This window comes from Salvelinus alpinus, chromosome 28 (genome assembly GCF_045679555.1).
Source record: "Salvelinus alpinus chromosome 28, SLU_Salpinus.1, whole genome shotgun sequence".
Lineage (NCBI taxonomy): Eukaryota > Metazoa > Chordata > Actinopteri > Salmoniformes > Salmonidae > Salvelinus > Salvelinus alpinus.
In genome coordinates this window covers 44,896,832-44,921,230 of record NC_092113.1, presented here as the reverse complement: position 1 = coordinate 44,921,230, position 24,399 = coordinate 44,896,832, and the positions used below count along the sequence as shown (strand labels likewise).

At 44.9% G+C, this 24,399-nt stretch overlaps 2 protein-coding genes across 4 annotated transcripts in view; both read right to left on the bottom strand.

The window, feature by feature from the left end:
• The window catches only part of LOC139557921 (zinc finger BED domain-containing protein 4), a 385,803-nt gene that overhangs the window by 41,260 nt on the left and 320,144 nt on the right, over positions 1–24,399 (bottom strand). The window lies entirely within an intron of this gene.
• Positions 1–24,399, bottom strand: part of LOC139557920 (neural cell adhesion molecule L1.1-like) — a 136,455-nt gene that overhangs the window by 42,634 nt on the left and 69,422 nt on the right. For all 3 annotated transcript variants that reach the window (XM_071373264.1, XM_071373266.1, XM_071373265.1), the window contains 8 exons: positions 23,447–23,558; positions 23,106–23,269; positions 20,118–20,277; positions 18,838–18,965; positions 18,364–18,465; positions 14,674–14,868; positions 8,399–8,469; positions 7,731–7,950 (listed from right to left, as the gene is read on the bottom strand). In XM_071373264.1, coding sequence (XP_071229365.1) covers positions 7,731–7,950; positions 8,399–8,469; positions 14,674–14,868; positions 18,364–18,465; positions 18,838–18,965; positions 20,118–20,277; positions 23,106–23,269; positions 23,447–23,558 — 1,152 coding nt within the window. The remainder of the gene's footprint in view (positions 1–7,730; positions 7,951–8,398; positions 8,470–14,673; positions 14,869–18,363; positions 18,466–18,837; positions 18,966–20,117; positions 20,278–23,105; positions 23,270–23,446; positions 23,559–24,399) is intronic.

The window sequence follows — 24,399 nt, the reverse complement described above, 5'->3', positions numbered from 1 at the left end:
GTTATCAGACTGTCATCTGAAGAGGTTTTTTCTTGGTTAGTGGCTATCAATATCTTAGTTTAGCCGAATTGGTGATAGCACCTGAAGTAGTAAGAAACTGATGGAGTTAGAAAAGTGGTGTATTTTGCTAACGTGTTTAGCTAATAGATTTACATATTTTGTCTTCCCTGTAAAACATTTTAAAAATCTGAAATGGTGGCTTTATTCACAAGATCTGTATCTTTCATCTGGTGTCTTGGACTTGTGATTTAATGATATTTAGATGCTACTATCTACTTGTGAAGCTATGCTAGCTATGCTAATCAGTGTGTGGGGGGGTGGGGGGTGATCCCGGACCCGGGGTAGAGGCTCGTTAGAGGTTAATATCCTGACCTAGTGAGATATACATGGAGGAGGTTTAATATCCTGACCTAGTGAGATATACATGGTGGAGGCTTAATATCCTGACCTAGTGAGATATACATGGAGGAGGTTTAATATCCTGACCTAGTGAGATATACATGGAGGAGGTTTAATATCCTGACCTAGTGAGATATACATGGTGGAGGCTTAATATCCTGACCTAGTGAGATATACATGGAGGAGGTTTAATATCCTGACCTAGTGAGATATACAGTGGGGAGAACAAGTATTTGATACACTGCCGATTTTGCAGGTTTTCCTACTTACAAAGCATGTAGAGGTCTGTAATTTTGATCATAGGTACACTTCAACTGCGAGAGACGGAATCTAAAACAAAAATCTAGAAAATCACATTGTATGATTTTTAAGTAATTAATTTGCATTTTATTGCATGACATAAGTATTTGATACATCAGAAAAGCAGAACTTAATATTTGGTACAGAAACCTTTGTTTGCAATTACAGAGATCATACGTTTCCTGTAGTTCTTGACCAGGTTTGTACACACTGCAGCAGGGATTTTGGCCCACTCCTCCATACAGACCTTCTCCAGATCCTTCAGGTTTCGGGGCTGTCGCTGGGCAATACGAACTTTCAGCTCCCTCCAAAGATTTTCTATTGGGTTCAGATCTGGAGACTGGCTAGGCCACTCCAGGACCTTGAGATGCTTCTTACGGAGCCACTCCTTAGTTGCCCTGGCTGTGTGTTTCGGGTCGTTGTCATGCTGGAAGACCCAGCTACGACCCATCTTCAATGCTCTTACTGAGGGAAGGAGGTTGTTGGCCAAGATCTCGCGATACATGGCCCCATCCATCCTCCCCTCAATACGGTGCAGTCGTCCTGTCCCCTTTGCAGAAAAGCATCCCCAAAGAATGATGTTTCCACCTCCATGCTTCACGGTTGGGGTGGTGTTCTTGGGGTTGTACTCATCCTTCTTCTTCTTCCAAACACGGCGAGTGGGGTTTAGACCAAAAAGCTCTATTTTTGTCTCATCAGACCACATGACCTTCTCCCATTCCTCCTCTGGATCATCCAGATGGTCATTGGCAAACTTCAGACGGGCCTGGACATGCGCTGGCTTGAGCAGGGGGACCTTGCGAACGCTGCAGGATTTTAATCCATGACGGCGTAGTGTGTTACTAATGGTTTTCTTTGAGACTGTGGTCCCAGCTCTCTTCAGGTCATTGACCAGGTCCTGCCGGGTAGTTCTGGGCTGATCCCTCACCTTCCTCATGATCATTGATGCCCCACGAGGTGAGATCTTGCATGGAGCCCCAGACCGAGGGTGATTGACCGTCATCTTCAACTTCTTCCATTTTCTAATAATTGCGCCAACAGTTGTTGCCTTCTCCCCAAGCTGCTTGCCTATTGTCCTGTAGCCCATCCCAGCCTTATGCAGGTCTACAATTTTATCCCTGATGTCCTTACACAGCTCTCTGGTCTTGGCCATTGTGGAGAGGTTGGAGTCTGTTTGATTGAGTGTGTGGACAGGTGTCTTTTATACAGGTAACGAGTTCAAACAGGTGCAGTTAATACAGGTAATGAGTGGAGAACAGAAGGGCTTCTTAAAGAAAAACTAACAGGTCTGTGAGAGACGGAATTCTTACTGGTTGGTAGGTGATCAAATACTTATGTCATGCAATAAAATGCAAATTAATTACTTAAAAATCATACAATGTGATTTTCTGGATTTTTGTTTTAGATTCCGTCTCTCACAGTTGAAGTGTACCTATGATAAAAATTACAGACCTCTACATGCTTTGTAAGTAGGAAAACCTGCAAAATCGGCAGTGTATCAAATACTTGTTCTCCCCACTGTACATGGAGGAGGTTTAATACCCTGACCTAGTGAGATATACATGGTGGAGGTTTAATATCCTGACCTAGTGAGATATACATGGAGGAGGTTTAATATCCTGACCTAGTGAGATATACATGGGGGAAGTTTAATACCCTGACCTAGTGAGATATACATGGTGGAGGTTTAATATCCTGACCTAGTGAGATATACATGGTGGAGGTTTAATATCCTGACCTAGTGAGATATACATGGAGGAGGTTTAATATCCTGACCTAGTGAGATATACATGGAGGAGGTTTAATATCCTGACCTAGTGAGATATACATGGCGGAGGCTTAATCAAGCTCGTCGTCTTGACTACTTTCTTATGTCATTCTCTCTGGCACCAAAAGTTAAAGTGTTGATAGGGGACAGAATGCGGTCACATCATCACATAATTGGCATATATATTACTCTTACAGAATTTCCACGTGGGCGAGGATATTGGAAATTTAATCAAAGCCTACTAGATGATACATTGTTTAGAACTAAGACAGAGGAATTTATAACAGACTCTTTCCGACGTAACATAGGTACAGAAGATCCCCTTATTGTATGGTACACTTTTAAATGTGCCATTAGAGGCCATGCAATTCGGTACTCATCTATAAAACAAAAGCAATTTAGGTCAAAAGATATTAATATATATTTTATATATATATATATATATTTCCTATATTAACAAAGGAAATGGAAGGACCAACAGTACAGATAGATAGCAATAACACTGTACCATAGATGCTCAAAGTAATAAGTTAGAGGAAAAACAAAAAAATTGTTAACTTATGAAAGATCCAGTGTAATATATTATAAAAATAAAGCGAACTGGATGGAATATGGGGGAAATTATTTTTCAATCTTCAACATAGAAATGCTACATAAAAAAGGTTTTGAAACTTGTTACAAATGATGGAGTCACTCATATTTCACCAAAGTATATTTTGAAAGAGGAAGTAAAGTACTTTAAGAATATGTTTTTGTTTCAGTCTCCACTAACCCGAAGCTAATGGATTTTTGTAGGGATTTTTTTCCTATTATTAATGTAAAATGAACATCTGTACAGAAAGACTAATGTGATGGCCAAATTACAGAGGAGGAACTTCTTGTTGCAATTAAAGGCTCAGAGGACCGTTATTAGCATGTTTTAACCACTCCTATATAAACGGTAGATTATCAGACACGCAACAAGAAGGTCTGATATCATTATTACTGAAACAGGACCCAAGTGGTTAATATAAAGATCCAGTCCATTTAAAAAATTGGAGACCTCTGAAGATTCTAACTAAATGCTTGGCGCATATAATTAAAAAGGTTTTGTCAGATATTACTCATCCTATTCAGACAGGTTTTTTACATGGACATTGGAGATAATATAAGACAAGTACTGGAAACAATAGAACACTATGAAATATCGGGGAAACCAGGCCTGGTTTTCATAGCTGACTTTGAAAAGGCTTTTAATAAAGTACGACTGAAGTTTATATATAAATGCCTAGAATATTTCAATTTTGCGGAATCTCTTATAAAATGGGTTAAAGTTATGTATAGTAACTCTAGGTGTAAAATAGTAAATAATGGCTACATCTCAGAAAGTTTTAAACTATCTAGAGGAGTAAAACACGGTTGTCCACTATCGGCATATCTATTTATTATTGCCATCAAAATGTTAGCTGTTAAAACTTCTCTAGGATAGGGGGCAGCATTTTCACGTTTGGATGAAAAGCATACCCAAATTCAACTGCCAGCTACTCATCCCCAGAAGATAAGATATGCATATTATTAGTAGATTTGGATAGAAAACACTCTGAAGTTTCTAAAACTGTTTGAATCATGTCTGTGAGTATAACAGAACTTATTTAGCAGACAAAACCCCGAGGACAAACCATTCAGATTTATTTTTTTTGAGGTCACTCTCTTTTCAATGGATTTTCATTGGGAATCCAAAATTCTAAGGGACCTTCTTGCAGTTCCTACCGCTTCCACTGGATGTCAACAGTCTTTAGAAATTGGTTGAGGGTTTTTCCTTTGTGTAATGAAGAAGTATCCCTGTTCAGAACAAGGGTTGAGTGAAGTGTACTGTTTGTTAGAGGCGCGTGACCAGAAAGCTAGCTACAGTTTGTTTTAATCCTGTATTGAACATCATCCCGTCTTCAATTTTATCGATTATTTACGTTAAAAAATACCTAAAGTTGTATTACAAAAGTAGTTTGAAATGTTTTGGCAAAGTTTATAGGAGATATTTTGTAGTCACGTTGAGCAAGTTGGAACCGGTGTTTTTCTGGATCAAATAAATTTACATTTATTTGATATATATTGATGGAATTAATCGAACAAAAGGACCATTTGTGATGTTTATGGGACATTTTGGACTGCCAACAACATAAGCTCGTCAAAGATAAGGCATGAATTATATTTTAATTTCTACTTTTGTGTCGCGCCTGCAGGGTTGAAATATGCTTCTCTCTCTTTGTTTACTATGGTGCTATCCTCAGATAATAGCATCGTTTGCTTTCGCCGAAAAGCCTATTTGAATTCTGACATGTTGGCTGGATTCACAACCAGTGTAGCTTTGATTTGGTATCGTTCATGTGTGATTTAAGGAAAGTTTGATTTTTATAGTAATTTATTTGAATTTGGCGCTCGGCATTTTCTCTGGCTTTTGGCCAAGTGAGACAGTAGCGTCCCGCCTAAACTCAGATTTTTGGATATAAATATGAACTTTACCGAACAAAACATACATGTATTCTGTAACATGAAGTCCTATGAGTGTCATCTGATGAAGATCATCAAAGGTTAGTGATTCATTTTATCTCTATTTCTGCTTTTTGTTACTCCTCTCTTTGGCTGGAATTATTATTTTTATTTTCTGTGGCTATGTACTCACCTAACATAATCGCAAGGTGTGCTTTCGCCATAAATCCTTTTTGAAATCAGACACTGTGGCTGGATTGACGAGAAGTATATCTTTAAAATGGTGTTTAATACTTGTTTGTTTGAGGAATTTTAATTATGAGATTTCTGTTATTTTGAATTTGGCGCCCTGCAATTTCACTGGCTGTTGGTTAGGTGGGACGCTACATATCCCAGAAGAGTTCAAATTAGATCTAACAATAAAATTAAGGGATTAGAAATCCGTGGCTTAAAAACAAAGGTGTCATTGTACGCTGATGATTCATATTTTCTTTTAAAACCACAATTAGAATCTCTCCACGGCCTCATAGAGGATCTAGATACTTTTGCTTACCTCTCTGGATTAAAACCAAATTATGATCAGTGTACTATATTACGTATTGGATCACAAAAAAAATGCGAATTTTAAATTACTGTGTAGTTTACCAATTAAATGCTCTGAAGGGGATGTGGACAAATCCCGAAAGAAAGAAATTATCTCACTACAATATATTTTTATAGAAAGTTAGCAAAAATAGATAAGATCTTGCTACCATGGAAAGGAAAATACCTGTCTATTTGTGGAAAAACAACCTGATGAATTAATTAGTCATATCACAATTTACCTATTTGCTTATGGTTTTGCCTACACCTAGTGACCTGCTTTTTAAATTATATGAACAAGCCAGACAAAATTAAAATGGCCTATTTATATAATGAATATGAATTCGAAGGGCAGCAATGATTAAATATTAAAGCATTAGACCTCTCACTAAAGGCATTAGTCATACAAAAGTTATACTTAAATCCAAACTGGTTCTCTAGTAAATTGGTAGGAATGTCTCACCCCATGTTCAAGAATGGCCTTTTTCCCTTTACTCAGATTACAACTGCTCACTTTCGGTTATTTGAAAACAAAACAATCTCCAAAATATCGTTATTTTTTAAACAAGCCTTAGAACATTTTTTCTGAGGTCTTGGCTGATTTCTTTAGGAAATCAGCCAAGACCTTCCCATCTCTTTATATCTTCCCCAAACATTACTGTTCTGGCCTTCCCTTCTCTTTATATCTTCCCCAAACATTACTGTTCTGGTCCTCCCTTCTCTTTATATCTTCCCCAAACATTACTGTTCTGGTCCTCCCTCCTCTTTATATCTTCCCCAAACATTACTGTTCTGGTCCTCCCTCCTCTTTATATCTTCCTCAAACATTACTGTTCTGGTCCTCCCTCCTCTTTATATCTTCCCCAAACATTACTGTTCTGGTCCTCCCTTCTCTATATCTTCCCCAAACATTACTGTTCTGGTCCTCCCTCCTCTTTATATCTTCCCCAAACATTACTGTTCTGGTCCTCCCTCCTCTTTATATCTTCCCCAAACATTACTGTTCTGGTCCTCCCTCCTCTTTATATCTTCCCCAAACATTACTGTTCTGGTCCTCCCTCCTCTTTATATCTTCCCCAAACATTACTGTTCTGGTCCTCCCTCCTCTTTATATCTTCCCCAAACATTACTGTTCTGGTCCTCCCTCCTCTTTATATCTTCCCCACACATTACTGTTCTGGCCTTCCCTTCTCTTTATATCTTCCCCAAACATTACTGTTCTGGTCCTCCCTTCTCTTTATATCTTCCCCAAACATTACTGTTCTGGTCCTCCCTTCTCTTTATATCTTCCCCAAACATTACTGTTCTGGTCCTCCCTCCTCTTTGTATCTTCCCCAAACATTACTGTTCTGGCCCTCCCTCCTCTTTATATCTTCCCCAAACATTACTGTTCTGGTCCTCCCTTCTCTTTATATCTTCCCCAAACATTACTGTTCTGGCCCTCCCTCCTCTTTATATCTTCCCCAAACATTACTGTTCTGGCCCTCCCTCCTCTTTATATTTTCCCCAAACATTACTGTTCTGGTCCTCCCTTCTCTTTATATCTTCCCCAAACATTACTGTTCTGGTCCTCCCTTCTCTTTATATCTTCCTCAAACATTACTGTTCTGGCCTTCCCTTCTCTTTATTTTCACATCTCCATTTCACAGCTTTTCTGTTATTGAATTAAACTCTGACATTGTCCTTTTTGCCTCAGTGGATCGACATTTTGTGCCCATTCCAAAAAGCTTTTGGCGATTGGTGTGTATTTGGCTCGTAAAGTTGGGCCCTAAATCTTAGGCTTGCGCACTAATGCCAGAGAGCCTAAAATAATGAAAGAAAAACCTCAATGTAGCCTAAAGATATAAATTGATACCGACTGTGTGTGTGTGTACCGACCCGACTGTGTGTGTGTGTACATACAGTCCTCTCCAGAGAGTGTGTGTGGGTGTGTGTGAGTGTGAGTACATACAGTCCTCTCCAGAGAGCGTGTGTGTGTGTGTGTGTGTGTGTGTGTGTGTGTGTGTGTGTGTGTGTGTGTGTGTGTGTGTGTGTGTGTGTGTGTGTGTGTGTGTGTGTGTGTGTGTGTGTGTGAGTGTGAGTACATACAGTCCTCTCCAGAGTGTGTGTGTGTTTGTGTGTGTGTGAGTGTGGGTGTTTGTGTGTACATACAAGTCCTCTCCAGAGAGTGTGTGTGGGTGTGTGTGTGTGTGTGTGTGTGAGTGTGAGTACATACAGTCCTCTCCAGAGTGTCCTATAACGGGAACAGGATGCGGTCCCTCTCCCAGAGAGTTGACAGCCTGGACCTTCATCTCATAACTAGAGAAGGCTCTGGTTCCGTTCACCAGGTAGGGAGGACGTGGAACATGGATATGGATCCAGTGTTGCTTCTGAACCTGTCGCCATGACACCTTATACTGGAACCCCGACCCGTTGTACAAACGACGGTCAATCTCCTACACACACACACACACACACACACACACACACACACACACACACACACACACACACACACACACACACACACACACACACACACACACACACACACACACACACACACACACACACACACACACACACACGCGCAAGCAAGTTATACAGACGTAAGTCCATTTTCGACACACACACACACACACACACACACACACGCAAGCAAGTTATACAGACGTAAGTCCATTTTCGACACACACACACACGCAAGCAAGTTATACAGACGTAAGTCCATTTGACACACACACACACACACACACACACACACACACACACACACACACACACACACACACACACACACACACACACACACACACACACACACACACACACACACACACACACACACACACACACACACACACACACAGAGATAGACAGACAGAACAAGAGCATGTTGTGTACCTCCCACATGATGACCAGTGTTCCTGGTTCTGTAGACTCACTACGCACATCTGGAGGGTAACTTTCAGGAACTAGAGAGAGGGGAGAGGGGGGTGGGAGAGAGAGGGGGGAGGGGGGGGGGGTGGTAAGGGAGAGAGGAGAGAGTTATAACAGCAACATACTCTAATGTAATCAGGGAGAGAGAGTTATAAACACAACAGACTCTGAAGTAACCCGCCTCAGCCAATGTGGTACAGATCTGGTATTCTTTTACACTTTAGAACCGGAACCCCAATCAGAGGCTAGCCAGCTAACTAGAAGTCAGATAGCCAATGCTAGCGTTCATCACCGGTAACTCGGACATCAGCCAGCCTCAGCCCTGTCAATTCCTGCCAGTCAGCATAGTGCGATATCAACCCAGAGCATATCGGACTGCTTTTTCTCTACCACATCTCCGGATTCCTACCGCAAGCTCTGAACCTTTACACCGGATCATCGCAGCTAGCTAGCTGCTATCTGAGTGGCTACTCCTGGCTAACGTCTCTGTCCCGAAGCAAGCACCAGTTAGCCTGGAGCTAGCCTCGAGCTAGGCCCATCTCCCGGCTAGCTGAAGGGTCCATCAGCCAATTACAACCTATGTTGCCAAATGGCCTGGACCCCTTTTACTGGTGACACGGAGCCCCGCCAACCATCACGACTGGACAACCGACGTAATCCGCCCGAGGGGGTTTTTCAACTGGCTCCTCCGTCGCGACGTCCCCTGAATGACCATCTGCTAGCCTGCTAACGGCCTGTTAGCTTCGGCCCGCTAGCTATCCAGAGTATATCGGACTGTTAGCTGAAGAGGCCTATTGGACTAATTCTTTGGCCACTATACCTATTTTGCCAATTGGCCTGGAGCCTTTTACCACACGGAGCCATACTGATCCATGACGACTGGTCTGCCGACGTAACAGCATGAGGGGGCTACAACAGACTTCTTCCGTCGCGACGTCCCTCTAAGGCCCGTGTGCTAGCTTGCTAGCCACGGCCAGCTAGCTGTCTGAATCGCGTGTCTCCGGCCCAAGCCACTCACTGGACCCCTATGATTACTCGGCTAGGCATGCCTCTCCCTAATGTCAATATGCCTTGTCCATTGCTGTTTTGGTTAGTTATTATTGCCTTATTTCACTGTAGAGCCTCTAGCCCTGCTCAATATGCCTTAGCTAACCCTTTAGTTCCACCTACCACACATGCGGTGACCTCACCTGGTTTAAATGATGTTTCTAGAGACAATATCTCTCTCATCGTCACTCAATGCCTAGGTTTACCTCCACTGTATTCACATCCTACCATCATCACTCAATGCCTAGGTTTACCTCCACTGTATTCACATCCTACCATCATCTCTCAATGCCTAGGTTTACCTCCACTGTATTCACATCCTACCATACCTTTGTCTGCACGTTATGCCTTGAATCTATTCTACCGTGCCCAGAAACCTGCTCCTTTTACTCTCTGTTCCGAACGCACTAGATGACCAGTTCTTATAGCGATTAGCCGTACCGTTATCCTACTCCTCCTCTGTTCCTCTGGTGATGTAGAGGTTAATCCAGGCCCTGCAGTGCCTAGCTCCACTCCCATTCCCAGGCGCTCTCATTTTCTGACTTCTGTAACCGTAAAAGCCTTGGTTTCATGCATGTTAACATTAGAAGCCTCCTCCCTAAGTTTGTTTTATTCACTGCTTTAGCACACTCTGCCATCCCGGATGTCCAAGCAATGTCTGAATCCTGGCTTAGGAAGACCACCAAAAACCCTGAAATAGTCCATCCCTAACTATAACATTTTTTCAACAAGATAGAACTGCCAAAGGGGGCGGAGTTGCAATCTACTGCAGAGAGAGCCTGCAGAGTTCTGTCTTACTATCCAGGTCTGTACCAAAACAATTTGAGCTTCTACTTTTAAAAATCCACCTTTCCAGAACAAGTCTCTCACCGTTGCCGCTTGCTATAGACAACCTTCTGCCCCCAGCTGTGCCCTGGACACCATATGTGAATTGATTGCCCCTCATCTCTCTTCAGAGCTCGTGCTGTTAGGTGACCTAAACTGGGATATGCTTAACACCCCGGCCATCCTACAATCTAAGTTTGATGCCCTCAATCTCTCACAAATTATCAATGAACCTACCAGGTACAACCCCAAATCTGTAAACACGGGCACCCTCATAGCTTTCATCCTAACCAACCAAATACACCTCTGCTGTCTTCAACCAAGATCTCAGCGATCACTGCCTCATTGCCTGCGTCCGTAATGGGTCTACGGTCAAACGACCACCCCTCATCACTGTCAAACGCTCCCTAAAACACTTCAGCGAGCAGGCTTTTCTAATCGACCTGGCCCGGGTATCCTGGAAGGATATTGACCTCATTCCGTCAGTAGAGGATGCCTGGTTATTCTTTAAAAGTGCTTTCCTCACCATCTTAAAAAAGCATGCCCCATTCAAAACATGTAGGAACAGATATAGCCCTTGGTTCACCCCAGACTTGACTGCCCTTGACCATCGAATAGCCCCCGCGATATGCAACTTTTCAGGGAAGTTAAGAAACAATATACACAGGCAGTTAGGAAAGCAAAGGCTAGCTTTTTCAAACAGAAATGTTCATCCTGTAGCACAAACTCCAAAAAGTTCTGGGACACTGTAAGGTCCATGGAGAATAAGAGCACCTCCTCCCAGCTGCCCACTGCACCGAGGCTAGGAAACACTGTCACCACCGATAAATCCACGATAATTGAGAATTTCAATAAGCATTTTTCTTCAGCTGGCCATGCTTTCCACCTGGCAACGACTACCCCGGTCAACAGCCCTGCACCCCCCACAGCAACTTGCCCAAGCCTCCCCCATTTCTCCATCACCCAAATCCAGATAGCTGATGTTCTGAAAGAGCTGCAAAATCTGGACCCCTACAAATCAGCCGGGCTAGACAATCTGGACCCTCTCTTAAAAGTTTTCCGCCAAAATTGTTGCAACCCCTATTACTAACCTCTTCAACCTCTCTTTCATATCATCTGAGATCCCCAAAGATTGGAAAGCTGCCGCAGTCATCACCCTTTTCAAAGGGGGAGACACTCTAGACACAAACTGCTACAGACCTATATCTATCCTACCCTGAAATTTAAAAGGTCTTCAAAAGCCAAGTTAACAAACAGATCACCAACCATTTCAAATCCCACTTTACCTTCTCCGCTTTGCAATCTGGTTCCAGGTCATGGGTGCACCTCAGCCACGCTCAAGGTCCTAAACGATATCATAACATCATAATCGATAAAAGACAGTACAGTGCAGCCGTCTTCATCGACCTGGCCAAGGCTTTCGACTCTGTCAATCACCGTATTCTTATCGGCAGACTCAACAGCCTTGGTTTCTCAAATGACTGCCTCGCCTGGTTCACCAACTACTTCTCAGAGTTCAGTGTGTCAAATCGGAGGGCCTGTTGTCCGGACCTCTGGCAGTCTCTATGGGCGTGCTGCAGGGATCAATTCTCGGGCCGACTCTTTTCTCTGTATACATCAATGATGTCACTCTAGCTGCTGGAGATTCTCTGATCCACCTCTACGCAGACGACATCATTCTGTATACATCTGGCCCTTCTTTGGACACTGTTAACTACCCTCTAAACGAGCTTCAATGCCATAACACTCCTTCCGTGGCCTCCAACTGCTCTTAAATGCAAGTAAAACTAAATGCATGCTCTTCAACTGATCACTGCCCACACCTGCCCGCCCGTCCAGCATCACTAGTCTGGACGGTTCTGACTTAGAATATGTGGACAACTACAAATACCTAGGTGTCTGGTTAGACTGTAAACTCTCCATCCAGACTCACATTAAGCATTTCCAATCCAAAATTAAATCTAGAATTAGCTTACTATTTCGCAACAAAGCATCCTTCACTCATGCTGCCAAACATACCCTTGTAAAACTGACCATCCTACCGATCCTCGACTTCGGCGACGTCATTTACAAAATTGCCTACAACACTCAACTCAACAAATGTGATGCAGTCTATCACAGTACCATCCGTTTTGTCACCAAAGGCTGATATACTACCCACCACTGCGACCTGTGTGCTCTCGTTGGCTGGCCCTCGCTTCATGCTTGTCACCAAACCCACTGGCTCCAGGTCATCTATAAGTCTTTGCTAGGTAAAGCCCCACTTTATTTCAGCTCACTGGTCATCATTGCAGCACCCACCCGTAGAGTGCGGTCCAGCACTATATTTCCCTGGTCACCCCCAAAGCCAATTCCTCCTTTGGCTGCCTTTCTTTCCAGTTCTCTGCAGCCAATGACTGGAACGAACTGCAAAAATCACTGAACCTGGAGACTCATGTCTCCCTCACTGACTTTAAGCACCTGTTGTCAGAGCAGCTCACAGATCACTGCACCTGTACATAGCTGTTAAAGTAATTTAAATGTTGAAAGATAATGATGAAATAATTCCCACTCTGAAACCTTATAACTGTATGAAATTGATTAGAATCATCCATTTATTATTTGATGGGTTTGTTTAGGTTTAGTCAGTAAAAGTATAATTAATGAGGTGTGTAGTTTTAGTCAGAATTAGGGTAAAACAATATATCTGTACAAATAAAGTATCTTAAAGACAGACTGTCTGAGCAAAATTTGGTGCCGACCTTGGCTAGGGGCCACTGAGAGATTTGGGAGAGGGTACTCCCTAATCTTGAGGGGGGACAGGGAGTGCTTCTCACGGTCCCTAATCTCTGTCGGCTGGGTATGGATACCTACTGTTCGTGTGGAAGTATGTGCGCCGCTATAAAATGGATGTCTTTGTATTGTGGACTTTAGAACGTTCTCTGAATAAACTGTACTAACCTTTTGCATAAGTTGAGTCTTTGACTAATTATTATTATTATACCCATGGTCTTACAAACCTCGGAGATTGGTCAGAGCTATTGATTGTTAGTTATTATCATTGGGATTGAAAATTCTCCTGACAGCTTGGTCCTTCGGAGACGGATTTCAATACCTGTTTTCTGTCGTCCCATGGGAGCGCCGAAAACCATGCACGGACGGATCAAAGGTCCGTAAGTTAAAGACCTGACCTCTGGAAATTGAGGTTCCATTTCAGGCCGGTGGCAAACTGGTACACGACAGAAAACGGTGACGAAATCCAACCAACATTGAATTCTCAGCTGCAAGATAAGGTTAGTGATCTTTATTCAGTAGTTTGGGGTTAAATTCTAAACTTACTAAAGCAAGATAAATGTGAGGGAGGATTTTAACTATAAAACTAACAGTAAGTAAGATTTGTATCGTTGATACCGTCCATATAATCTAATGTAGAGAACGTTTAAGACAAAAGTATCTATGTTAGTGTTGGCGGCACTGGGTCACAGATCTAATTAAGACATTTCGAAGGACAGTATCTAACAGTAAGACCTAAAAGTAAAACTGGTTGAAGTACAGTAGCCGGAAAACGTAATATAGAAGACGAAATAAAGTAAAGTAAGTTACGTTAGTCTGGGAATAACGGGAGTAAGTGAGATTTAAGTATAATAACAGATTATAGTAAGTACACTCATAGATTGTGGGAATACACATAAAAAAATAAACATACAGTAATGAACCCCAATCATTCTACATACCCCGCCCTTTTCTGCCAATTAACATATCGAGAGACTGTACCGTAGAGACTGTACCGTAGCACCCTGTATATAGCCTCCACATTGACTCTGTACCGTAACACCCTGTATATAGCCTCCACATTGACTCTGTACCGTAACACCCTGTATATAGCCTCCACATTGACTCTGTACCGTAACCCCCTGTATATAGCCTCCACATTGACTCTGTACTGTAACACCCTGTATATAGCCTCCACATTGACTCTGTACCGGTACCCCCTGTATATAGCCTCCATATTGACTCTCTACCGTAACATCCTGTATATAGCCTCCATATTGACTCTCTACCGTAACATCCTGTATATAGCCTCCACATTGACTCTCTACTGTAACATCCTGTATATAGCCTCCATATTGACTCTACCGTAATATCCTGTATATAGCCTCCATATTGACTCTCTACCGTAACATCCTGTATATAGTCTCCACATTGACTCCCTACTGTAACATCCTGTATATAGCCTTGTTGTTATTCTATTGTTTTATTTTATTTTAAACTTTTTTTTTTTGTAAATATTTTCTTAACTCCTTTTTCTCAAAACTGCATTTGACAAATACAATTTGATTTGATTTGACTGGCGTCTCTGCGTGCGTGCGTGTGTGTGTGTGTCAGACCTGCGGGTAGGGTGCTGTAGGCCTCAGAGATTTCTGATGGGTCGCTCCTCCCCAGTCTGTTGACCCCGCTGACCCGGAAGCGGTAGGTGGAGTACGGGAGGAGTTCTATCTCCAGATGATTGACGTCCCCAGTCACACGGTGTGACTCCCACTTCCCCTCAGAGTGTTTCTCCTCCTTCACCTCCACCACAAACTCTACAGACAAATAAACAGTCAAATGTAAATATGTGTTTACAGGAACAATTCAGTCAATTCAGGAAGTCACCTGAATTCCAAATACATTTACATTGAGCTGACTAGATGCTTTTATCCAGTGTGACTGACAGTCTTTAAACCTTTTCTCAATATAGGGGGTGCTGTTTCAACGTTAGCATTTATCGTCTCCAAATTAAACTGCCTCATACTCAATTCTTGCTCGTACAATATGCATATTATTATTACTATTGGATAGAAAATAATCTCTAGTTTCTAAAACCGTTTGAATTATGTCTGTGGGTGAACCAGAACTCTTTCTACAGCGAAACTCATGACAGGACATGCGAAGCTCTGAAAAATAGTCTCTGATCTCGGATCAGTTGAAAACTCTGTGTGTGCCCTATGGCTTGACATGAACTGCACCCGCCTTCCCCTGGATGTCAGTAACCAATGAGAAGTGGAATGGTGTCTCTACGTGTTTGTCAGAGTTTATAAAAGGGAGTGGAGTGAGATGACCCTTCCTTTTGACGCTCGCCAGGACGCAAGGGAGGACATCAGAATCGCATGCTCAAAAGCTCTCGTTATTGATCAAAGATATATCCGTCTGTGATTTAATTCGATATAGGTGTTAGAAACATCATAACGAAGTTATTTGAAACCGATTTATATCAGTTTATGCGAGTATATTGCTATTTTTCTGAATTTCCTTAGTATTGCGTTTGAGGATTTGGGCATGTGTGTGCCGTGTAGCTATCGTTAGCTGCTAGTTCCGAAGTTGAGGAGGTCGTTTTACAACAAAGCAACGATTCTTTTGGACAAAGGACACATTGCCCAAGATACTGATGGAAGCTCGTCCAAAAGTAAGAGTTATTTATGATTTTATTCCGTATTTATGTGGAAAAATGTAAACGCAGTTGTCATCCATTTTTTGCGGCACTAGTCTGGCTGTAACTCACAATGTATGTCTAGTAACGTAAATTTTAAAAATCAGCGGTTGCATTAATAACCAATGCATCTTTCATTAGCTGTCCAACCTGTATTTTTTTTGTCAATCTAATCGATAAATAATCGTAATCATAGGTGCCTTTCCAAGATGGCGCCGGCCCGAATGCATGCCCTGTTTTGACAGATTACATTGCATAACCAAGACTTGTGATGCTAAATATGCACATTTTCGAACAAACTCTATATGCATTGTGTAATATGATGTTACAGGACTGTCATCTGAAGAATTCTGAGAAGGTTAGTGAAAAAATTAATATATTTTGGTGGCGATAACGTTATCGCCCCCTTTGCCTTGATTTAATGCTGGGGTGATGTTAGCTCATGTGGTATGCTAATATAACGATATATTGTGTTTTCGCTGTAAAACACTTAGAAAATCTGAAATATTGTCTGGATTCACAAGATCTGTGTCTTTCGATTGCTGTATGCTGTGTATTTTTCAGAAATGTTTTAGGATGAGTATTTTGGTAATTGACGTCGGTCTCTGTAATTATTCCGGCTGCTTCCAACGCTATTTCAGATTACAGCTGCAATGTATAACTGTGATTTATACCTGAAAAATGCACATTTTTCTAAAAAAACATATCCTATACCATAAATATGTTATCAGACTGTCATCTTATGAAGTTGTTTCTTGGTTAGTGGCTATATATATCTTTATTTAGTCGAATTAGTGATAGCTACTGATGCAGGAAAAAAATGGTGGAGTAAAAAAAGTGGTGTATTTTGCTAACGTGGTTAGCTAATAGATTTACATATTGTGTCTTCCCTGTAAAACATTTTAAAAATCAGAAATGATGGCTGGATTCACAAGATCTGTATCTTTCATCTGGTGTCTTGGACTTGTGATTTAATGATATTTAGATGCTGTATTTACTTGTGACGCTATGCTAGGCTATGCTAGTCAGCTTTTTTACTGTGGGGGGTGCTCCCGGATCCGGGATGGGTACCAAGTAAAAGTTAATATTAATATCCAGTGTGACTGGCAGTCTTTAATATTAATATCCAGTGTGACTGACAGTCTTTAATATTAATATCCAGTGTGACTGACAGTCTTTAATATTAATATCCAGTGTGACTGACAGTCTTTAATATTAATATCCAGTGTGACTGACAGTCTTTAATATTAATATCCAGTGTGACTGGCAGTCTTTAATATTAATATCCAGTGTGACTGACAGTCTTTAATATTAATATCCAGTGTGACTGACAGTCTTTAATATTAATATCCAGTGTGACTGACAGTCTTTAATATTAATATCCAGTGTGACTGACAGTCTTTAATATTAATATCCAGTGTGACTGACAGTCTTTAATATTAATATCCAGTGTGACTGACAGTCTTTAATATTAATATCCAGTGTGACTGACAGTCTTTAATATTAATATCCAGTGTGACTGACAGTCTTTAATATTAATATCCAGTGTGACTGACAGTCTTTAATATTAATATCCAGTGTGACTGACAGTCTTTAATATTAATATCCAGTGTGTCTGACAGTCTTTAATATTAATATCCATTGTGACTGACAGTCTTTAATATTAATATCCAGTGTGACTGACAGTCTTTAATATTAATATCCAGTGTGACTGACAGTCTTTAATATTAATATCCAGTGTGACTGACAGTCTTTAATATTAATATCCAGTGTGACTGACAGTCTTTAATATTAATATCCATTGTGACTGACAGTCTTTAATATTAATATCCAGTGTGACTGACAGTCTTTAATATTAATATCCAGTGTGACTGACAGTCTTTAATATTAATATCCAGTGTGACTGACAGTCTTTAATATTAATATCCAGTGTGACTGACAGTCTTTAATATTAATATCCAGTGTGACTGACAGTCTTTAATATTAATATCCAGTGTGACTGACAGTCTTTAATATTAATATCCAGTGTGACTGACAGTCTTTAATATTAATATCCAGTGTGACTGACAGTCTTTAATATTAATATCCAGTGTGACTGACAGTCTTTAATACTTCTCTGAAAGTAGAAATCTCAGATCCTCTGATACTCTGACAGGAATACAGATGTATCGTAAATATGTATAGTAAAGTCCATGGGTGTGTGTCGGTGCGTGTGTGTGTGTGTCGGTGTGTGTGTGTGTCGGGGGTGTGTGTGTCGGTGCGTGTGTGTGTCGGTGCGTGTGTGTGTGTATCGGTGTGTGTGTGTGTCGGGGGTGTGTGTGTCGGTGCGTGTGTGTGTCGGTGCGTGTGTGTACCTGTGGTGGGGGAGGTGTGTGTCGGTGCGTGTGTGTACCTGTGGTGGGGGAGGTGCGTGTGTGTGTCGGTGCGTGTGTGTACCTGTGGTGGGGGAGGTGTGTGTCGGTGCGTGTGTGTACCTGTGGTGGGGGAGGTGTGTGTCGGTGCGTGTGTGTGTCGGTGCGAGTGTGTACCTGTGGTGGGGGAGGTGTGTGTGTGTGTGTGTCGGTGCGTGTGTGTGTCGGGGGTGTGTGTGTGTGTCGGTGCGTGTGTGTACCTGTGGTGGGGGAGTTGTGTGTGTTTCCAGGTGTCCAGCTGAGAGTCAGCTTGTGGTCCCTCTCTTCAGACAAAGACAGAAATGCTGGAGGGCTGGGAATGGCTGCAGAGAGAGAGGGGTTAGAAAGCACACACATACCCACACACACCATATATGCACACACACATAACCACACACACATACACACCCCCCCCCCCCCCACACACACACACACACATACCCACACACCCCATATACGCACACACACATACCCACACACACACCCCCCCCCCCACACACACACATACCCGCACACCCCATATATGCACACACACATGCCCACACACACACACACACACACACACACACCCCCACACACACACACACACACACACACACACACACACACACACACACACACACACACACACACACCCACACACACACATACCCACACATACCCGCACACCACACACACACACACACGTCACGTACCCACTACAGTGATGGAACCACTGGCCAATACGCTGTCCAGATCTGTGATGACCTCACAGGAGTAAAGCCCTCCGTCTGCTGATTGGACGTCTGTCACTCTGAGGGATCCATTCCCAAATTGAGTGTACCTGGTCACCATGACAACAACACAAATCAATCATCTGATTTCAATACATACATGTTCATTCACGTGTACATAAGGTTGTGTCTGCGTCGTACCCAGACCTGGGTTCAAAAACTATTTGAAATCATTTCAAATGCTGTATCTGGGCTTGCCTGGCGCAGTGCAAGCCCGGCCAACTGCTAGAAGTATTTGAAAGATTTAAAAGAGTAATTGAACACAGGTCTTAACGCCAGTTTGGTGTGGGTTTTTCTAAATTCATCATTGCTCGATTTCTTGCATCCTCTCTCCTCATGTTCGTGAGGTCTGAGGGGTGTGAACATAATGATCCAACATGGAGGAGGGGGTCTGTGGAGATAGAGGTGTGGGTGTGGACTGATCCAACATGGAGGAGGGGGTCTGTGGAGATAGAGGTGTGGGTGTGGACTGATCCAACATGGAGGAGGGGGTCTGAAGAGATAGAGGTGTGGGTGTGGACTGATCCAACATGGAGGGGGTCTGAGGAGATAGAGGTGTGGGTGTGGACTGATCCAACATGGAGGAGGGGGTCTGAGGAGATAGAGGTGTGGGTGTGGACTGATCCAACATGGAGGAGGGGGTCTGTGGAGGAGGGGGTCTGAGGAGATAGAGGTGTGGGTGTCTGAGGAGATAGAGGTGTGGCTGTGGACTGATCCAACATGGAGGAGGGGGTCTGAGGAGATAGAGGTGTGGGTGTGGACTGATCCAACATGGAGGAGGGGGTCTGAGGAGATAGAGGTGTGGGTGTGGACTGATCCAACATGGAGGAGGGGGTCTGAGGAGATAGAGGTGTGGGTGTGGACTGATCCAACATGGAGGAGGGGGTCTGTGGAGGAGGGGGTCTGAGGAGATAGAGGTGTGGCTGTGGACTGATCCAACATGGAGGAGGGGGTCTGTGGAGGAGGGGGTCTGAGGAGATAGAGGTGTGGCTGTGGACTGATCCAACATGGAGGAGGGGGTCTGAGGAGATAGAGGTGTGGCTGTGGACTGATCCAACATGGAGGAGGGGGTCTGAGGAGATAGAGGTGTGGCTGTGGACTGATCCAACATGGAGGAGGGGGTCTGAGGAGATAGAGGTGTGGCTGTGGACTGATCCAACATGGAGGAGGGGGTCTGAGGAGATAGAGGTGTGGGTGTTTACTTGTCTCCCAGTGATGACTCCATGATCTTCTGTCCGTCTTTCCTCCAGAGGATCTGGGGTCGGTTCAGATGGGGGTCAAAGGTGAAATGACAGTCCAACCAGGAGTCTCCTCCCCTCGTAACCTGTACAGCCTGGGGACCGATCAGCATCACCGTACGTTCTGGGGGAGTGGAGTGAGGGAAGGGGAGGAAAGGAGAAAAGAGGAGATGGGAGGAGAGTGGAGGATAGTAAATTAATTTAGTCATGACTAATACAGTATCTGATATCTTGGTTTAATTGAATAAAACCTTTACTGTCCTGAAGGGAATTATAAATGAAAGGAAACGTTACTGTCCTGATGGGAATTAGTTTAGAACAACATCAGCACATACAATGGGGTTTGAGATACAGATCAAGGAGTAGACAGAGAGAGAGAGACTGGTAGCATGTGGTGCTGTGCGGTACTGTGCTGTGCGGTAGCATGTGGTGCTGTGTGGTGCTGTGTGGTGCTGTGTGGTGCTGTGTGGTGCTGTGTGGTGCTGTGATGTGTGGTGCTGTGCTGTGCGGTGCTGTGCTGTGCGGTGCTGTGTGGTGCTGTGTGGTGCTGTGTGGTGCTGTGTGGTGCTGTGCAGTGCTGTGTGGTACTGTGTGGTGCTGTGTGGTGCTGTGATGTGTGGTGCTGTGCTGTGCGGTGCTGTGTGGTGCTGTGTGGTGCTGTGTGGTGCTGTGTGGTGCTGTGTTGTGTGATGCTGTGTGGTGCTGTGTGGTGTGATAATGTGTGGTGCTGTGTGGTGCTGTGCGGTGCTGTGTTGTGTGGTGCTGTGTAGTGCTGTGTGGTGCTGTGTTGTGTGATGCTGTGTGGTGTGATAATGTGTGGTGCTGTGCGGTGCTGTGTGGTGCTGTGTTGTGCTGTGTGGTGTTGTGTGGTGCTGTGTGGTGTTGTGTGGTACTGTGTGGTGCTGTGTGGTGCTGTGCAGTGCTGTGTGGTGCTGTGTTGTGTGGTGCTGTGTTGTGTGGTGCTGTGTGGTGCTGTGTTGTGTGGTGCTGTGTTGTGTGGTGCTGTGTGGTACTGTGCGGTGCTGTGCAGTGCTGTGCGGTGCTGTGCGGTGCTGTGCGGTGCGGTCCTGTGTGGTGCTGTGCGGTCCTGTGTGGTGCTGTGCGGTCCTGTGTGGTGCTGTGCGGTGCTGTGTGGTGCTGTGTGGTGCTGTGTGGTGCTGTGCGGTGCTGTGTGGTGCTGTGTGGTGCTGTGTGGTGCTGTGCGGTGCTGTGTGGTGCTGTGTTGTGTGGTGCTGTGTGGTGCTGTGCAGTGCTGTGTGGTACTGTGTGGTGCTGTGTGGTGTTGTGTGGTGCTGTGTGGTGCTGTGTGGTGTGGTGTGGTGCTGTGTGGTGCTGTGTTGTGTGGTGCTGTGTGGTGCTGTGTGTTGCTGTGTGGTGCTGTGTTGTGTGATGCTGTGTGGTGCTGTGTGGTGTGATAATGTGTGGTGCTGTGCGGTGCTGTGTTGTGCTGTGTGGTGCTGTGTGGTGTTGTGTGGTACTGTGTGGTGCTGTGTGGTGCTGTGCAGTGCTGTGTGGTGCTGTGTTGTGTGGTGCTGTGTTGTGTGGTGCTGTGTGGTACTGTGCGGTGCTGTGCGGTGCTGTGTGGTGCTGTGCGGTGCTGTGCGGTGCTGTGCTGTGCTGTGCGGTCCTGTGTGGTGCTGTGCGGTCCTGTGTGGTGCTGTGCGGTCCTGTGTGGTGCTGTGCGGTGCTGTGTGGTGCTGTGTGGTGCTGTGTGGTGCTGTGCGGTGCTGTGTGGTGCTGTGTTGTGTGGTGCTGTGTGGTGCTGTGCAGTGCTGTGTGGTACTGTGTGGTGCTGTGTGGTGTTGTGTGGTGCTGTGTGGTGCTGTGTGGTGTGGTGTGGTGCTGTGTGGTGCTGTGTTGTGTGGTGCTGTGTGGTGCTGTGTGTTGCTGTGTGGTGCTGTGTGGTGCTGTGTGGTGCTGTGCGGTGCTGTGTGGTGCTGTGTGGTGTGGTGCTGTGTGGTGCGGTGCTGTGTGGTGCTGTGCGGTCCTGTGTGGTGCTGTGTGGTGCTGTGTAGTACTGTGCGGTCCTGTGTGGTGCTGTGTGGTGCTGTGTGGTGCTGTGTGGTGCTGTGTGGTGCTGTGTGGTGTGGTGCTGTGTGGTGCTGTGTGGTGTGGTGCTGTGTGGTGCTGTGTGGTGTGGTGCTGTGTGGTGCTGTGTGGTGTGGTGCTGTGTGGTGTGGTGCGGTGCTGTGGTGCTGTGTGGTGTGGTGTGGTGCTGTGTGGTGCTGTGTGGTGTGGTGCTGTGTGGTGCTGTGTGGTGCTGTGTGGTGCTGTGTGGTGTGGTGCTGTGTGGTGTGGTGCTGTGTGGTGCTGTGTGGTGCTGTGTTGTGCGGTGTGGTGCTGTGTTGTGCTGTGTTGTGTGGTGCTGTGTGGTGTTGTGCGGTGCTGTGCAGTGCTGTGTGGTGTGGTGCTGTGTGGTGTGGTGTGGTGTGGTGCTGTGTGGTGCTGTGTGATGCTGTGTGGTGCTGTGTTGTGCGGTGCTGTGCTATGTGGTGTTGTGCGGTGCTGTGCGGTGCTGTGTGGTGCTGTGTGGTGTGGTGCTGTGTGGTGCGGTGTGGTGCGGTGTGGTGCTGTGTGGTGCTGTGTGGTGTGGTGCTGTGTGGTGCTGTGTGGTGCTGTGTGGTGTGGTGTGGTGTGGTGCTGTGTGGTGTGCTGTGTGGTGTGGTGCTGTGTGGTGCTGTGTGGTGCTGTGTGGTGCTGTGTGGTGCTGTGTGGTGTGGTGCTGTGTGGTGTGGTGCTGTGTGGTGCTGTGTGGTGCTGTGTGGTGTGGTGCTGTGTGGTGCTGTGTGGTGTGGTGCTGTGTGGTGTGGTGCTGTGTGGTGTGGTGCTGTGTGGTGTGGTGCTGTGTGGTGCTGTGTGGTGTGGTGCTGTGTGGTGCTGTGTGGTGCTGTGTGGTGTGGTGCTGTGTGGTGCTGTGTGGTGCTGTGTGGTGCTGTGTGGTGCGGTTCTCACTGAGGACCTCCAGGTGAGCGGTGATGGAGGTGTTGCTGTGTGTAATGGAGCAGGTGTAGACTCCACTGTCCTCCCTGCTACTATTAAACAGTTCTAACGTCCCATTGGTCAGCTGAGACACACGACTGTCCGACAGCAAGATGTCCTGGAGATCCTCACTCTCCCTACACACACACACACACACACACACGCACACACACACGCACGCACGCACACACACACGCACACACTCACACACGCACACACACACACACGGTTAGCGGATAACACAGAGCACTGTCCCAATGAGACACAGGGTTACCCCAGTAACCCCACATCTCCTATTAAGACATTAGTCTCACCATGTGACCTGTGGACGGGGTGACCCGAAGGCCTCACAATGCAGTCTGGCCACGCCCCCCTCCGTAACTTGATACACCACCCCATCAGAGGACAGGATCTGAGCTGGCAGCTCTGGGACAGAGAGAGATATTTTTTCATTTAGATTAGACATTTAGAAATACTTCCAAAATATTAGACTAGATCAGAAATGTATGTAATATAATAGACTGGGTGTCAGTCTGGTTCTGCTCTATAAAGGTAGTCTGGGTGTCAGTCTGGTTCTGCTCTATAGTCTGGGTATCAGTCTGGTACTGCTCTATAGTCTGGGTGTCAGTCTGGTTCTGGTCTATAGTCTGGGTATCAGTCTAGTTCTGGTCTACAGTCTGGGTGTCAGTCTGGTTCTGGTCTATAGTCTGGGTGTCAGTCTGGTTCTGGTCTATAGTCTGGGTGTCAGTCTGGTTCTGGTCTATAGTCTGGGTGTCAGTCTGGTTCTGGTCTATAGTCTGGGTGTCAGTCTGGTTCTGCTCTATAGGCTGGGTGTCAGTCTGGTTCTGCTCTATAGGCTGGGTGTCAGTCTGGTTCTGCTCTATAGTCTGGGTGTCAGTCTGGTTCTGCTCTTATAGGCTGGGTGTCAGTCTGGTTCTGGTCTATAGTCTGGGTGTCAGTCTGGTTCTGGTCTATAAAGGTAGTCTGGGTGTCAGTCTGGTTCTGCTCTATAGTCTGGGTGTCAGTCTGGTACTGGTCTATAGTCTGGGTGTCAGTCTGGTTCTGCTCTTATAGGCTGGGTGTCAGTCTGGTTCTGGTCTATAGTCTGGGTGTCAGTCTGGTTCTGGTCTATAAAGGTAGTCTGGGTGTCAGTCTGGTTCTGCTCTATAGTCTGGGTGTCAGTCTGGTACTGGTCTATAGTCTGGGTGTCAGTCTGGTTCTGCTCTATAGGCTGGGTGTCAGTCTGGTTCTGCTCTTATAGGCTGGG